Consider the following 16,268-nt stretch of genomic DNA (forward strand, 5'->3'; position numbering starts at 1 on the left):
TCACCACCACCATTTGTGCCATGGGGAGCGTGGTCTGTGCACTGCAGGGTCTGTGCCAGCTCCTGTTCTGCCAGGCTGTGCTGGGATGGACCGGGACTGCTCCAAATGGGTGGCCCATGGAGACTGGCTGCTTTTGGGGAGGGAAGGAGGTCAGGTGGGGGAGGGTGCTGTTGGGCCTCTGGGCTGAAGCCTGGTCCCTGGCAGGGCTGGGAAGGCATGGCAGGGTACTTGTGGTCATGCCAGGCACTCCTGGGGGCCAGGAGGGTACTGGAGTGGAGGCAGGCATGCTGGCTGGTGGGCTGCAGGGACTCTTGGGATCCACCTTATGTACTTTTATTAATGGCATCTGCCCACAAAGCAGCAGATACTGCTGAAACTTGCTGAGGAGGCAGAGGTGAGAAGCATCACTGGTGGCTGGAGGTGCCCCACTGAGCAGAGATGGAGAAGTGGGGCATGAGGCTTTGAATGGGGCAACCAAGAGTGAATGAAACAGGAGCTGACCTTCAGGAGATGACAGAGGAGGACAGTCTGGGTGTACTCATCAGGGACCAGGGGGACATGGAGTCAGTGCTCTTAAATCTTTCTAACATTGCTGCGCCAGGTGTGGGAGGACCTGGTGGAGGGTGGTGGCCCACCACATGGTTCTGGCAATCACCGTGAGAGTTGAACTAGAGAAAATCCCCCAAAAAGTAAGAGAAACAGGCAGCCCTTGTTTTAGGACACCAGGAGTGTGAGTCTGGTGCGTGGGACTGGTGACACAGTAGGACAGTATGTCGTGGGTCAGGGTGCACATGTACCTGGCTGGGATCGAGCCACACAGGGCAATGTGTGGTGCGATGGTGGGGCTGGGAGATGGGGTCTGCTGCTGGGTACCATTGCATGGGGTGAGGAGGTGGATGGGAAACAAGGGCTCTGTGTCCCGCTGAAGTTCAGGACTCAGTGGGCAGGGGAGGTGCCTTGCGCCCAAAGACTAGAGCCCAGGCTGCCCTGCAGGACGGGCTGTGCTTTGCAGGATGTGCTGGAGACGCTGTGGTGGGGTCTGTGCTTCACTTTGTTTGTAGGGTGTGTCTGAAACGGGTCTGCTGCTGGGACTGCTCCATGGTTCCTGCTGAGCCTTGAATTAGAGACAATATTTTGCATGTACGGAGAATTGGCAAGGAGGCAGCTCTGTGGTAGATAGGGTATGGTTTAGGATCAAGGGTTGGTTTTTTTCCTCAGCAGGGACCAGAGTCAGAGCCAGCTCTTCCCTGCAAGCATGGAGAGTGCCACCAGATGCTCTGAGCCTCCAGCTGCCCACTCCTCTTGTGCTCCTGCTCAGGGGACACAGCCTGTGGAGCCAGATCTCGCTGGCTAGAAAAGGCACACGGTCCTCCTTGCTCTGCAGAGCAGGCAAGGCTGCATGCAGACAAGCAAGTCTTCCAGGAGATGTGATGCTGCCATGTGTCCTCTGTTCCCTGGCATGCCTGGCATGCATGGCACTGCATGTTGGTAGGTGAGGAACTGAGGAGCATGGGGCAGCGTGTGTCCAGGCTGACAAATAGGAAAGTTTTGCTTTGTTGTTTTTGAAGATCAATTCTGTCCGGAGTAAAGAGTTCAGATGGAAAACCAGCCATGTGCAACAACTGGCCAGAATCACTCACCTGAGCAGTAAGTGTGGTAGAAAAAGGCCATTATTGACAGACATCAGGGACCTTCCTAAAACTCCAAGTGTCTGTTGGGATGGTATCTCTGAGTATAGGTGCCTCCACTGACTTTCTTCTCCTGCCCATAGGAGAAGAAGGTCTCTCTCAGACCTAGATGCATTGTGGCAGCTGGTGAGGTCTCAGCATGCGAGGACTAGGGGCTGTGCCCCTGCAAAGCCTTGAGGATCTGGGATTGTAAGACGCAGAGGTTGAGATGTTTCTTGTTCTGGTAGCCACAACCAGGATCCTCAGGAGCTGGCAGCTGCTCCACCATCTTTGGCTCCTCCATCCTCAGGTGTCATGGGCCCATGGTCCAGCCCCAGTGCAGGCTCCCTTCTCTGGGAGCAAGCAGTGAGTTGGCGCCACAGCCCCTGCCTTCTCTGGCCTCTCACCCACCAACCTCTTGTGCAAGGAGGTTACATCAGTTTTCTTCTTGCTGACAGTGGGAGCCCCCACATCACTGAGGAGAGGAGATGGGAGAAGATGCGGGGAGGGGAGGCGAGGCGAGGTGAGATGTGGGGTCAGGGCTTGAGAGGAGGGGTTCAGTGGGGTGGGGAGGGGACGGAGCTGCCCTGGGAGGTGGCAGGACCCCCTTCTCAAGAGAGTCTGGTTGGGGGGCTGTGGGAGCCAGCAGTGGGCCAGGGGTGGGGACTTGTGCTGGGCAAGTGGGAAGGGGATGAGAAGCAGCCCTCTCTCCCCCCTTCTCCCTCCAGTGGCACCCAGGGCTGACTTGGCCAGGTCCAGCAGGCAAGGGTCAACTCAGGTCAGGATGATGTCTGTAAAAAGGTGAGGGCACAGGCAGAATTTCAGCAAGGGGATCTGGAAGAGCCAGGAGAGGCAACAGGGGCAGCCAGTGTCCATGTGCACCAGGGACCCTTTCCACAGCAGGTGAATCATGGCCGAGGGGACGCTGTGAATAGTGTCATGAGTGTGTCCATCCTCAGTGCTCCACAGGGAGAGATCTCCAGCTGACATCCCCAGCTGCAGCTAGCTTGGATTGCAAACTGGTATGTCTGGGAGATGCCCATGTCACTGGGCATGGCTCAGTGCTCAGACATGTGCCAGATTTCTAGGCAGGCAATACTGAATTATTCACAGCAGCAAAACAAATGCTGACTGTGAAATGTTACAGCTGGATATGGTGGACCTTGGTGGCCAGGTGATAAAATGACCGTGTTTCAATAAACACAGGGTAATGCTTGGGGAAAAATACTAATTATACCTACAACATACTATATACTTATGTACTTACCACATTACCACTTGGAAAAGATTTTGGAGTCACAGCAGAGCATTCAATTAAAATAGGAGCCTGGGGCTCAGCAGCAAGCAGAGGTAAATACAGTGCTAATAATAGCACTGTCAGTACTGTGCTGTCTCTCAAAAATGGTGCAAGCTCTGGATCCTGATCTGTGTATGGGATACCTGAATCTGGCAAGAAATGTGGGCTGAAGTGTCACCATATGCCTGCCTTGTTCTTGCCTGGTCGTGGCACGCAAGTGCTGTTGGCCACTGTCAGAGAGGTAGACATCTGGGCTGAGCTGCATGGTCCTTCTTCTGGTTTTATATCCCTCACCTGCAGTGAAAACTTGATGTTACAATATTGCAGTTTTACTGCTGTGCAGTGGAAGTGCTTGGGGTGAGTAGCCCTGGATTGTTTTCCAAATTTCTCTTGTTGGATTGTTTTCCTGTTTTTTCTGTTTGAGAGCAGGGTAGTTTCTTTGGTGGTGTGCTCTCAGGCAGTGCTCTCTGTGGGTGACACTGGAGTCCTGTTTTGCAGACAGCCTGTTGCAGGGCCGATTCCCCAGTCACGCTTTGAGATGGTGTAGTATGTTCCTCAGCGCTACAACAGTTGCCTCATATTTTGATAACCCACTCCTTGTTGTCCTCTTTGAGCAGATGCTGAAGGTGTTCTTGTACAGCTGTGAAGCAGAGAGTGTTGTTTTGTTCAGGGACAGATTATGAACAGGCTTACTGAGGCATGGACATCAGCTGCCTGACCTTGTATAGGTCAGTGCATTACCCTTCAAGAGCTAGCAAGGTTTTATGGATGATCCTGGGTTCAGTTACATCATGTTTTATATAGGCTTATTCCCCTTTCCTAACAGAGAGATTTTGGCCATGACTCCTGCAGGATCCAGCTCCCAATCAGTACCTCTGGATGTGACTAGCAGTGACACGATCCCGTTGTGTCTCATGAGTCAGTCTGGCAGGGCAGGCTGGTGCCTTTCTGCAAACAGCTGGGTCTCAGGTGACTTTCTGAAACATCTCTATGTGCTTGCCTGGGACTGAGGCTGTGGGCAGCCAGGTGGCTTCTCCTCCAGTAGTGTCAGCTGAAACCCTACCAAGAACCATTTTGCTTTTGCCCGGTTAACTTGAGGAGTGGAGGAGGGATGCCCAGAAACGTGCACTGTGCTCTGCTCTGACCTGCTGTAGGAGATTGTGGGTGGCTCAGTCAGCTGGAGCATGGCCTGTGCCTCCGAAGGGCCCAGGGGGACCACCAGTGGGGAAGTTAGGAGATGTGAAGTGGGCCTGACGGGATGGCTTCAGAATGCCATCTGTAAGGTCCAAACAAAGCAAAGGCATCTCAGGCAAATGGCTGATACTCAGGGGCAGGAGCTCTGACATCCCCCCCAAAGTCCCTTGTAAAACTAGCCAGACCAGCTGGAAACCAGTCCCCATGGACGTTGGACTGCACATCAGCATCTCTGGGAGGTTTGGAGAACCAAACCTCCTCCGGTGAAGCACAATCAGGAGCCACCCTTCTGCCATCCACCCCACTGCCTGCCTGGATGGTTAGGGTCCCCTCAGTGCACCCCCATGTGCACAGCATCCTGAGGGCTTGCTCCGATGCTGCCTGAGCACTGCCGGCCTGGAGCATAGCACCATCCTGCTAGCACAGCATCCGCTTTCTGCTGCAGGAAACTCACAGCAAATGGCTGCTGCAGGTTAGCAGGGGGTTTGGTTTGCTCATGAGTTGGCTATGGAAATTGGCTATCGTGGACCTCAGAGTAGGCTGGTTGACTTCCAGAAGAAAGCCCAGCCTCTGTGTATCTTTGTTTCAGCTTTCTCTTTCCTCTCTTTTGCACAGCTCACATTGTGTCATTGGCATGTTCTGCTTACAGCGGCATCTCATTTTGGTATGAACTCACTTAGGTGCAGCTTTACTTTTCTTTCTGGCTTGGTGCTGAGGATGTCTTGGATGTCCCCCCGAGCTCATCCCCTGTCACCTGCTCCTCTTTGGCACTCACTTCCTACCTCCTTTTTTGCCAACATTTGCATGTTATTTTATTATATGTTTTACACTAAACTATTGTCCTGTATCACTGATACATCAATGGCTTGAGACTCTGTTTTGCTGATACAAAGCCATTTTCCCATTCTTCCTGCCAGTTTTGGCAAAGGGCCATACAGCGGTGACTTCTCCGCTGTGTTTTTCCCTGGTGCTCCCAAATCTTCCTCTGTGTTTGTGCACCTTCTTACATAGCACTTTTTTGCATTTGCTCTTGCATAAATATTGGGGTGCTGCTTTCCTTGGCTGCTCTTGCTCTTGAGAGAAGAGTTCTTTGCTCTTCCCTGCTCCATTTAATGTTCTCCCTTCGCAAATGAGCTTGATTGGTGACTCCACACATATCTGATCACTCTTTGTAGTCTGCAGGCAAGCTTGTGTGTTTTTTGTCCTGTTAATTGTCTGTCCCAAACTGGTACCCCTCAGTGCCCATTATCAAGTGACACCTGTCTGCTTTGCACCATGTGGCAAGGCAGTGGTCTCTTGTTCCTCTGTAGCCTGGATTACTTATTCAACATGTTTCAGGCTTTGAAGGTGCTCCTGCAACCCACCTGGGACTTGGTGGAGGTTATGTCATGCATGGCAGAAGGGGAGTTTGAAGATGTGCAGGAGAGAGTGTGCATGTTTTGGAGGGATATAGCTGAAAACGGAGGGATACATCTGGATATTTTAACTTGGTGCTTAAGTAAAGCGTAGAAATTGCAATGCTTGGCATCTGTCTCCTGGCACTTCTGTATTTTCTTCTCATTGGAAATATCCTGAGGCACTTTCTAAGCTGCAGAAAAGCCTGCTTTGCCTGTGTTAAAATATCCTTTGGAAATGGTTTTAACTTCCTGCCCAGATCAGAAGGCTTTGTGAAAAATATATGACAAAACCATAGTAAATCAGTTCAAGTACAGGTATGAAAGGATAAAATTAATTAAATGTTCTATTTTATTGCCAGTTGTATTGTATGAATCTGTGCTGTTTTCAGTCAAGGAATATAACCAAAAAGGTTTATCCTAATTCTTAGTCTGTACCAAATTTGAGAGTACTATCAGTCAAAGCTAATGAGATAAACACAACTTGAAGTGGACTTCTTGCCTGTCCTGCTTAAGCATAAAAAGATCTTGTCTTAAATAGTATGAAAAATTGGGTTTTGGTGCAAAATGGCCTGATATTGAAAACCCTTTCTCAAATAAATAATTATTCCAAAGCGAATGGGATTTCTTCAGGAATGAATATTACTGGAAAGGGGAAACTTGCAGAATCGGGCAATAAAGTAGATTTTTTTCCCCATCACCTAATAATAAAAGAAAAAAACCTGACTGAAATGTACTTATGGTTTAATCATTGTATTTGGGCTGTGAACTATGTGCTTAGAAATTTAATTCCCAAAGGCAGGGCTTTGGAAAGTTCTTAAAGTCTGAACATAAATGATATGAGGGGGTTTGTAATTTTAAACTTTGAAAGGATGATTGAATTTATAAACTTCATAACTGAATTTACTGGTGACTCCCAGTGCAGTGATCCCAGTGTCACGTGAAAACTCTTGTCACTCAGGTCACCACGGGTATGTGCCCCCATGCTCCATGCACCAGTTGTGCTTGTGCTGCCCAGTTCCTGCCTGCAGCTGTTGGGGCAGGCAGCAGCACAGCTGACCGGCTTTCCTTCCCCTCCCTGCAGCACCCAAGTTCCCTGCCAGTACTGCTCCTTACGGGGTTTTTCTACCTAACACAGGTTGTGAACAACGCCTGGGGCCCAGGCTGGCGTGAGCAGGCGGTTTATCATGCGAAGATGTGCCCACACCCTTGCTGACCTGCCCGCCGTCCCTGTCCCCGCTGCCTGTCCCGGCCAGCACCATGGGAGGATGCTTCTCCAAGCCCAAACCAGGTGACTGCCCACCGGCGCTGTGCCCCTATCCCGCCGTTCCTGTGGGAAGAAGTAGGTCAGCGGCAGTGGATGCTGGATGGGGGAATGTTAATTCTCGGCTCCCACAGGGAGGATTACAGGCCTGTTAATCCCCCCACATTCCTTGGTGCTCTCGCTCCCAGGCAGGGCGCTGTGCGGGGGCTGCATTGGTGCCAGGGTGTGGTGGCGGGCAGGAGGAGAGCTCAGCCTGCACCGTGCACCCCCATCCAAACACCTGCTGTCAGCTCTTCCCCATCCCATTTCCCTGTACCCCCATCACCTTCCCTGCTTCTGCCTTCTTACAGTGCGTGGGGGCAGAACTGCCCCTCTCGTGCCCCAGGGTGGGTTTGTGTGACAGCAGTCCCCATATAGACATGTGTGGCTCCAGCGCTTTCCTTGCTGCCGTGCCTTTGCCACTCACTGGCCAGCCCTTAATTTTGTCCCTGCTGGAAGGGAGGGAGCAGAACCACCTACTGCTTAATTTCTCAGTCCTTTCTCATTCCCACCACCCAGGCCAGGTTCTGGGGCTGCTCCGGTCTCTGGATTTTATTTTGTTGGCGAAGCTTGTCCATACATGCTGCCTCTGGTGGGGTAAGCAGCTGTAGGCACCTGGATGTTAACGATGTTCCCCTTACCCTGCATGCTCCCACTGCAGCTGGGCTGGGTGGGCTCCCTGCCCTTTGCAGTTTGGCAGAAGTGGGCATGTGTAGGAGAGAAAGGGGCTGTGGTGCAGGCTGTGTGGGCACACTGGCTGGTTAAGGGAGGTCTGGTGTGGAAGTGTCAATGTTAAGCCTTGTCCTGAGCCCCTGCCTGCAGTGTGGGCATGAGCAGGCACCGTGTGGTCACTCGAGCTCATCATACCCAGCAGCACCTTCATCAACCCAATGCTGGTCTGCAGGGACCAATGTTGATGCATGGCAGCTTGTGCAGTCGGCATTGCCAAAGCTGCCTTTGAGGAGAGCTCCCATCCTGCAGCTTGTTTTGGCCACCTAAGAGGGAGCTGAAGGACGACCCTGTCCTTGTTACTTGCTTATGCCCAAGGCCAAGGGGAATCAGATAGTCATGCTGATCTATCAGATCAGTCAGCATCCACATGTAGCCTTTGTAGGTGGAAAAATGCCTTTTGGGGACCTTTTATTGGCAGTTTGTCTTCAGTGCCTCAGGCAGTGGGAATTCCAGGTTGAAGGACTTGAAAGGTCAGAGGGGCGATAAAAGTTGTGTCTGCGACCCACCAAGCATCCACTGGCTGAGGTCCTCTGCCTTTGCTTTGCAAGGCACAAGGAGACAATAAAGGTGGTTTTCTGCCCTTGACCTGTACTGTGATTATTTTATGGGTCACTGCAGTGCCAAAGTAACATGGCATTGGACACTGTGGTCAAATACCTGTCTTCACCTTCACTGCTGAACTGTAAGTTTTCTTTCATGGAAACCCCATGCTGTTTATATCCTTCCTTGAAATGTTTAAGGAGTGAAAATGCATCCAGGAATAAATGCCTTTGTTGACTAAACTTGTAACAAACTCTGCTGGCAGTTCTACTTTATTTTGTATACTATCAGGAAAATTGTGTTTAATCTTGGACTGGTGCAGGAATAAAAGCACTCTGCAGGCATATTTCCTGAACTGCAGATTTTTATGTAGAGCTGTATTTGCATAGCAGGGCCAAATGACTGAAAATGCCATCCTGTAACACAACACTCTCTCTGCAGCTCTGGTTTTGATTAGCCATCTTCAAAGGCTTTTGACAAGCCTTTCCTCAGCCCCTGGTTAGCACACCACTGGCTGCGGTGCTTCATCTTGGTGGTTATAAAAACCTTCAAATGCAGTGAGGCAAACAGATGCATTTGCAGATACCAACTGTTCCAGCAAAGAAGTTTCACAGCCTTTTTATGATATTTGTCCTTCCCCTTTCTTGCTGGAACTGTGCATCAGCAGAGCTAAACAGTGGACTTTCCTATTTCTAAAAATCCACCTATCTCCTGTATGAATAAGCAAACCATGCAGGGACAGAACAGAGCTACTTTCTCCATCAGTGCTGTTTCGATATGAATGGAGTATTTCAGATGCAGCCTGAAGTCAACAGAATTTATTTAGACAGTTTTGAAAGAAGTAGAAGAGGTTCTAATCTGCTCCATCTTCTTATATGCAAGGGATACCCTCAGTCCCCCTGAGCATACTCTGCATTTCTTAAGATAACCTTGACATTGCACACACATTGTTATGTGCCCTTTGATGAGCAGATCACCTGTACAAGAGCTCTGGGGAGTGGAGTCCTGCAGCAGTAAATAACCATGCTGGCTGTACTTGGAGGCCAGCCCCGAAGTCTGGCTGCTGCTGCAGTGCCCGACCCCATCCTGATATTTAAATGTTTAATTAAGAGCTTACGTTCAAGCAGTGCAGTAATCTTCTGTTATCTCTAGTGCTGCAATCCCGTGATGCCAGATCCTCTTCTGAAGGCCCAGTTCTCAATCTCTGCATAATTTTTTTTCTCCATTTTTTCTCCGGGTCCATGATGCATACACAATGAGCTGCCAGCTGGCAGTCTGCTTGGGATCCCAGCACCCACTCCAGGAGAGGGATCCAGGTTAGGATGACCGGTAAAGGGAACCATCGCGCATCAGTGACTGCTCGGTGCGAGCTGCAGTAGCACTGTCTCTGCACCAGCCATGGGAGAGCGGCTTGCAAAACCTATAAAGTTGTGATTATTTTTCTTTGCACTCTCTGCAGGGCTCAGCAATTGATGGTGGGGCAGGGCAGCAGCTCCAGCACAGCATGGCATGTCTGTGGGTGAGCTTTGCCCTCACACAGAGGATGCATTTGGCTCTGAGCAGGAAACATGTTCCCTTTGCAGTGTTGCTGCATGGTGCTGGAGGGGGTGCCATGGGCCGTGTGTTCTTCTGAGCTTGGCTCTGAGGGTGCCCCCCGGCTTGGCTGGCAAATCCTACCTCCTGGTTTTTGGGAGCATAGAGTTTGCCGAACAGGGCATCTGGAGAGGGAGGGTAGAGCCAGGCACGTTTGACACAATGGTTTTGTTGTTAGCTCTGTCATTTTTAATAGAAATTGTTTGGAGTCTCTTTGAGACCACCTAAAGTCTGTTTGCAGTTAAGAGGCAGCACAAGTGAGCCTGGGGGATACCTGGAGAGTGCAGCTCTGGCAGGGCAGAGTGAGACCCCAAACATCTGCTGTGGTGGTGGATTTACTCTGTGCTGGCTGTGGGAAAATAAAACCTGCTGGCTAAACTGGGCTTTCTGGCTCTGCCCACTGTACCCTACTGGTCCCTCCATCATCACTACCCTTGATGCTTTTCTGGTTTCCACTGCTCTTGGAGCTGTTGGCACTGTACAGCCAGTACAAGGCTGTTCCCTGCCCTCAGTGCTCATCTGCGCTGTGCCTGCAGCCCCTAAGGAGCAAACCCTGAGGCATCACAGGGTTTTGTGGTTGGGGAAGGCAGACATACAGCTCTCTCCTCCGCTGGCCCAGCTCCTCCATCCCCTATGGCCAGGGCATCTTCATCTTACCCAGACTCCCGCAGATTCAAGCCAACTCTTGGCTCATGCCAATTCTCTCTTCCCCTGCAGTGCCATATTAACTTAGTATTTTACTTATTTCTACCGTTTTAAGTATGATACTTTAAATGCCCTGATACCTGTAGTTTAAATTTAGCCTCTAGAAGGGCACTGAGCCATACTGGAAACTAATCTTGTGGTAAAGTTGCCTTGGGTAATTTAATTGCTGTAATATTTTAAAATAATGACTGTGGCCCTGCACTGCAGCCTAGCCACCCTCCACCTGTGAGCACCCTGCCCAGGTGTTGATGTCAACATTTCCAGCCTCGCATCTCAGGTACCTGACTAAAAGCAGGCAGAGGCTTTGACTTGTCCCACAAGGCTGTGAATAGTGATGGAGAAGGAAAAAATTTACAGAAGATGTAATGGGGTGTTAATGACTGACTACCAGGTGTTAATGACATGAGGCAAAGCACAAGAGTATCATGGCCAAAGTGTGGAAAAAAACCCACCTGAGCTGACAGTGATAAATGGGGTTAGGATGCGGTTCCTGGGTATGTGCATAGGGGTCCCAGCAGTGCTCCAACCTAAAGGCTGAAAACATGGGAGAAAAAAAAAAGGGTCAAAATTTATAGTCTTGACAAGAGTCTGTATTTTAAGCAATTCTATGATTTTGGGGAGCTGACTCAGGATTTTTGAATCCTAAGAGCTGGCAGTGCTGAGGTATATGTGGATGTGTGGCATTAGCACCTGCTAATGCTCAACTGTTTTATCTGCTTTTTTGTATATTCTTATAAAATACTTCCAGCCCTGGCCTCCTGGTCCTGCATCTGTATGTGTATGTGTGTATATATATAGATAAAAAAATACATATATATTAAAAATGTACATGAACACACAAAAACACATACATATTGTGGTATCAGAGTTATTCTCATACGAAATCCAAAACACAGAACTATGTCGGCTACTAGGAAGAAATTTAACTCTATCCCAGCCAAAACCAGGACAATAAGTGATGCTAGTGGCACAGGGCAAGCAGCCATATCTATCTATATCTATCTGTATCTCTATCTCTAGATGCATACATATACATGCTTGGAGAGCAGCAGTTGCTTTGCTCTGGAAGCTACAGCTGCCACCCTTGTTCCCACCAGCCATAGCCAGGGCAGTGCTGTTGTGAGACAGTGGTGGCCTTGGCTGATCCTTGAGGAGTCGGCCACCACATAGATTTGTAGACACGTGCCTAAAACTTTACAAACAGTTTGCTTTTAGGTCAGGAACCTCTTCTAGCTATAGAAAATGACTGTCAAAGGGATGGAGCACTCTGGACCCAGCCACACCATACCAATCAGACTTCAGAATTAAACTTGGGTTTATAAATATTTAATTTAAATGTCGTTTTCCCTGATAGCAATTGAAGCAGTTTGCTGGTTCAGCTCAGGTGCTGCTGAGCCCCAGATTCCTGGAGGGATCATCCCTCAGGAAGGCAGGTCTCTGGCCAGAGGGACACCCCATGCAGGCCGGGGGAGACAAAGAGGAGGAGGAGGAGAAGGAGGAGGAGAATGGGGAGAGGATAAAGGGTCCAGGAGGGACAAGTGGGACTTGCCCCCCCCCCCCCCAGAGGCAAGTGGTGAAGTGTGGGGCCTGAAACAGGAGGGGGGAAGACTTTATACCTCTTTTTCTTTTCCTCTGGACATTTGTCCAACAGCTCAGAGCTAAATTTCCATCTTTGTACCCACAGATTCATGTGACTCTGGATCAGCGAGCACTCCAGCTGCTCACCTGACCCAAATGTGGTTTGGAAAACAAAGCTTTGGGACATCCGGCCAAATGAGAGATGGATGTTGTTCCCTGCAGGGTGAATTCAGTGGCATCAATGTCACCATTAGGACTCGGAGCCACCAGCTTTGCTGGTGCCAGCCTGGTCTCATCCTGGTGCCATGGTCAGCAGCAGCAGCATGCTGCTTGGGGTCTGGCCACAAGGATGCGCAGCCATGTTCGCTCCAGATAAATGTCTGATTGACTGCATAATCTTATGAAATGATCCTCCTGTTTCTTTGACTGAAAGTATTTCACAGGGACTGGCATAAACAGAAGTTCATTATGTTTCCTAACTCTGTCCTGGAAAACCCATGTCTGCTTTTCAAAATGCCATAGGAAAACAGTGCTTATGGAAAGCAGCGTCTTTGCTGGGTACCTGCAGGGAGCTGGGCTGCTTCTGTAGAGCTCCAGGAACAAATTTGCTCATAGCAACACTTTTTTTTTCTAATGCATGGTGCCAGGTCTATTAGTTTGCAGTAACTCCTGCAGCTGGCAGCTGCAAGAACACAACAAAAGTTCAAATTTTCTGTTCATTCACTGTGGATACACAGAAAATTGCTTCACTGGATCTGTCTGTCAGAGCTCCCAATGAATCCTGCCCCTGATGAGTGCAAGGATTTGACACTTTGGCAAAACACCACCACATCCCCTGCCCTGCTGAGCTGGCACAAAAAGCAGAAACTCATGGCCACAGCCACTTGCTTTTCTCCCTTACTAAATGGACTATGTTCCCCTTTTCTTCCCTTGTCCTCTCAATGGACTTGCAAGAAATGGTGCAGGTGACAGATGAAGCTGAGAAGACCCAGCGCCCTTCTCTTGCTGCAGGGCTTGTCCTCCTTTTCTGGGGCAGGTTGTTCCCCTCTCTTTGCCTTTCCTTAACCTGTTTAGGTTGTGAACTTTAATTTTTATCTTCTGCACAGCTTTTCCTGTTCATAATATTTATAAGATGGGAAAAGCTCAGCAATCTCCCATTTGCTTGAGACACTTCTTCAGTCTCTGGCACTTCCCCCCTGGCTTGCTATAGAACTCCCCTGCATTTATTATAAATATTATTAGCTTTAGTTTTATGAAGTCCCTAGAAGCTAAAGTGATGTTTTTCACTTTATGATATGAGAGATCATCACCGGCTTCCTCTGATGCTCCTGTGTCCAGCCTGTGGCGGGTGGGGGGGTGGCTGGGTGGGTGCACTGTGGGGCTGGGTGAGCGCTGCCCTTTGGGGAGCTAGGATGAACATCTGAATGTCTTCACCTGGGCAGACAAGGAGATCCCCTGTTCTCCCCCTCAGTCCCTGTGTGGGGAGGGGAGGACCAGCAACACATCCGGGTTGAGGCAGCGGGAGGGTGGGTGGGGACAGAGGGGCAGCACCTCATCTGTGCTGTGCCAGGGGCACACTACCATCACTGCCCTGTGACAGCACCCAGGGTGGCAATGGGGCCAAGGGGACCTGCTGGCTCTGCTGTCCCCTCTGATGGTTGGGGGGATGCGCTGCGCTGGCACAAGTAGCTCCCGTGTGTCCCTGGGTCCCCTGGTCCCCAGGCCAGGGATACTTTTATTGTCAAACCTGTTCAATGGTGTACACCTAAGTAAAATGGAGAAAAGCAATCCTTGCTTTTCTCACTTAATGCTGAAGATTCACTCTACACTGAATACCTCATGCAGAAATAATTTTGGATATTTCTAGTTCCTTATTAATTGGTCTACATCTAATGAAGCAGCTTTATACGCCATGCAGTGTTGGCTTTCTCTTTCAGTTAATGTCATCTACAAACAATTAAAGGGTTTTTGGAAGTCTGTCTGAGCCCTGGAGGTCTTGGCATGCCTCACATTTAGTTGCCTGAAGATGTTTTCCACTAAGCAGGACAGGAACTGTGACTGAGGGGTTGTTTTGCACCAATGATTAACGTCTGCTTGCAAGAATATGTACTTTATGCATACAAAGATGCCTGAAGGAGAAAGAACAGTGGAATAATGGGCTCAGGTAATCAAACCAAGTTTGATATTAACTGTTTTATCTTCCAAAGCAAGCCAACAAAAAATGTCTGTTCTGATGTCTGTCATCCCCTTTTGAAGTCCAGGAGGGAGAGGCAGAATGGCAGCAAAACCTCTGGCTTCATTTTAATGAAGATTTCTGTTTGTTCCTGCAGTTGAAGTGAAAATTGAAGTTGTCATACCTGAGAAGGAGAGAAGCAAGGAGGAGATGTCACCCAACGGGAAAGCCAGCCCCCTGATCTACAAAGTCAATGGGACTGCCCGACATTATCATCTCGAGGAGCATCCCGTTGCCAGTAATCCCTACCACAACCCAAAGGATGTGGTGGAAGCATCAGTGTGCCACGTGAAGGACCTGGAGAATGGACAGTAAGTGCCTAAAATTTTTGCAGGTAAAACTTGAGAGACTTTAACACAAACTGAATCCCCTATCTTGTTCTTTAGAGTTTCTGGAGAGGATAATTTAACTTAGCAATTTTTTTTTTTTTTCCCCCCATCTTAAAAAATGACATCATGGACAAGTGACAACTGTTTTTTACCAGAAGGTCTACTGTTCCCTGCATGGTCTGCTCTGGGACTTGTCTTAGAAAGATGTGAGGTTCTGTAGCAGAATTTCTCAACAGGCTCTACTCAGCTTGTGTTAGACAACCCTGGCAATTTTTTATAAATTTATATCCTTAGCAGTTTTACAAAGCAGCATGAGTAGCACGTGGGTGGAGCTGACGGGGCAGATCATGTGCTCCACTTCTGCAGTGCCCTGCTCTTCTAGCAGATCTCATTTCTTTCAATTTTCTCTTTCACCAAGGATGAAATTTTCCAAATTTTTTTTGCTAATGGCAACACACTTCAGCTGTGTACAGTTTCACTACCCTGATTTATGAGTTTTCGGAAGTCTAAAAAGTGCCTGTCCTGGTCACCATGCTTTACAGGCTGGTGTTTTGTTTTCTGGTGCCTTTTCTGCAGCATGTTTGATCTCAGCTGGTTCTGTCCTTGTGTTAAAGAAAACATAGTTCAAAATAACTTTTATTCCAGTGAGGGAGTGATGTCAGGTGTGTGGGGCACAGCAGGAGTGTGGCAGCTACTTGCTTTAAACTGAACTATTGCTTGTGATAATATTCTAGAATAATCCATGTACTACAAGCTATATTGTGCTAAACTTAAGGGGCTTCATGGGCTGTAAATTCTTCTATTTTTTTTCATTGTGATGGGAATTTATGTATTACACTGTTCTACAAAGAGATGCACCAGACCCTGTTGGATTAAATCTTCATGTGATGAGGTGTGGCTGACTCTGCAAGCCTTGCTGCAGCTCAGAGAAGTGCTGGAGGGCCATCAGGACCTGGAGGCAAATGGCCTCCTTGAGTGAGAGGTGGGGGTGAGGAGTCAGTAGAGATGCACTGGACTGAAAGGCAAGCACAGTGGCTGCAGGGCTGCTTCTGGGAGGTGATGGGCAACCCACTGTCTCCTGTGCAGGTGAGCAGTGACAGCAAGGCTGGGGAAGAGGAGACCTGGGGCAGAGCACAGGCAGTGACTGGGATTGCCTTGAAGCTGGAACGAAGCAAAAAGGGGAGACTATCCTGGGAAATACTGGTTGCACAGGGAGGGTCCTGTTCCAATGTCAAGATGTAGCCTAATGGCTGAACACCAAGTGTTCATGGAGGCAGCTTCTGCTGACTTTGTGTTTGGGGTGTTACTAAAAGTGTGTGCTCTGCTTTAGTGCCCCAGTGCAAGAAGGATGTTGGAAAATTAGGGCTGCAATAGATACATTGACTGGAAAGCATGCAGTATGGCAGATGAAAAGATTTGAAGCGCTCTGCCAGTCACAGGGAAGGTGAGAAAGGAGCTGGCTGCAGTCCATGAGAACATAGCTGGCTGCAGGCAGCTGTAGCAGGGAGTTCCTCAGCTAAAGCCAGGGCTAGAAACTGGCATCAGTCTGGAAAACGGGCTCACACTTCAACCGTGTGTGCATTCAGCTACTGAAACATGTTACCAAGTACAGCAGCAGACTTGCCATCACTGGACATTTTAAGTTGAGAATAGCTTTTTTTCTAGCAGGCTGAGTATAGCTCAAAAGAGAGGTGCTGTGAGAA

The 16,268-nt window shown here is 49.2% G+C and overlaps 1 protein-coding gene across 3 annotated transcripts in view; it reads left to right on the top strand.

Moving 5' to 3' along the window:
* The first annotated feature begins 6,812 nt into the window (after window positions 1-6,812).
* AIFM3 (AIF family member 3) overlaps window positions 6,813-16,268 on the top strand; it is a 38,387-nt gene continuing 28,931 nt past the window's right edge. For 2 of the 3 annotated variants that reach the window (XM_075718789.1, XM_075718791.1), the window contains exons 1-2: window positions 6,813-6,843; window positions 14,334-14,547. In XM_075718789.1, the coding sequence (XP_075574904.1) occupies window positions 6,813-6,843; window positions 14,334-14,547 (245 nt within the window). Of the gene's footprint in view, window positions 6,853-14,324; window positions 14,548-16,268 lie in introns of all 3 variants that reach the window. The other variant, XM_075718790.1, reaches the window with a different exon arrangement.

This window comes from Pelecanus crispus, chromosome 11, assembly GCF_030463565.1.
Source record: "Pelecanus crispus isolate bPelCri1 chromosome 11, bPelCri1.pri, whole genome shotgun sequence".
Lineage (NCBI taxonomy): Eukaryota > Metazoa > Chordata > Aves > Pelecaniformes > Pelecanidae > Pelecanus > Pelecanus crispus.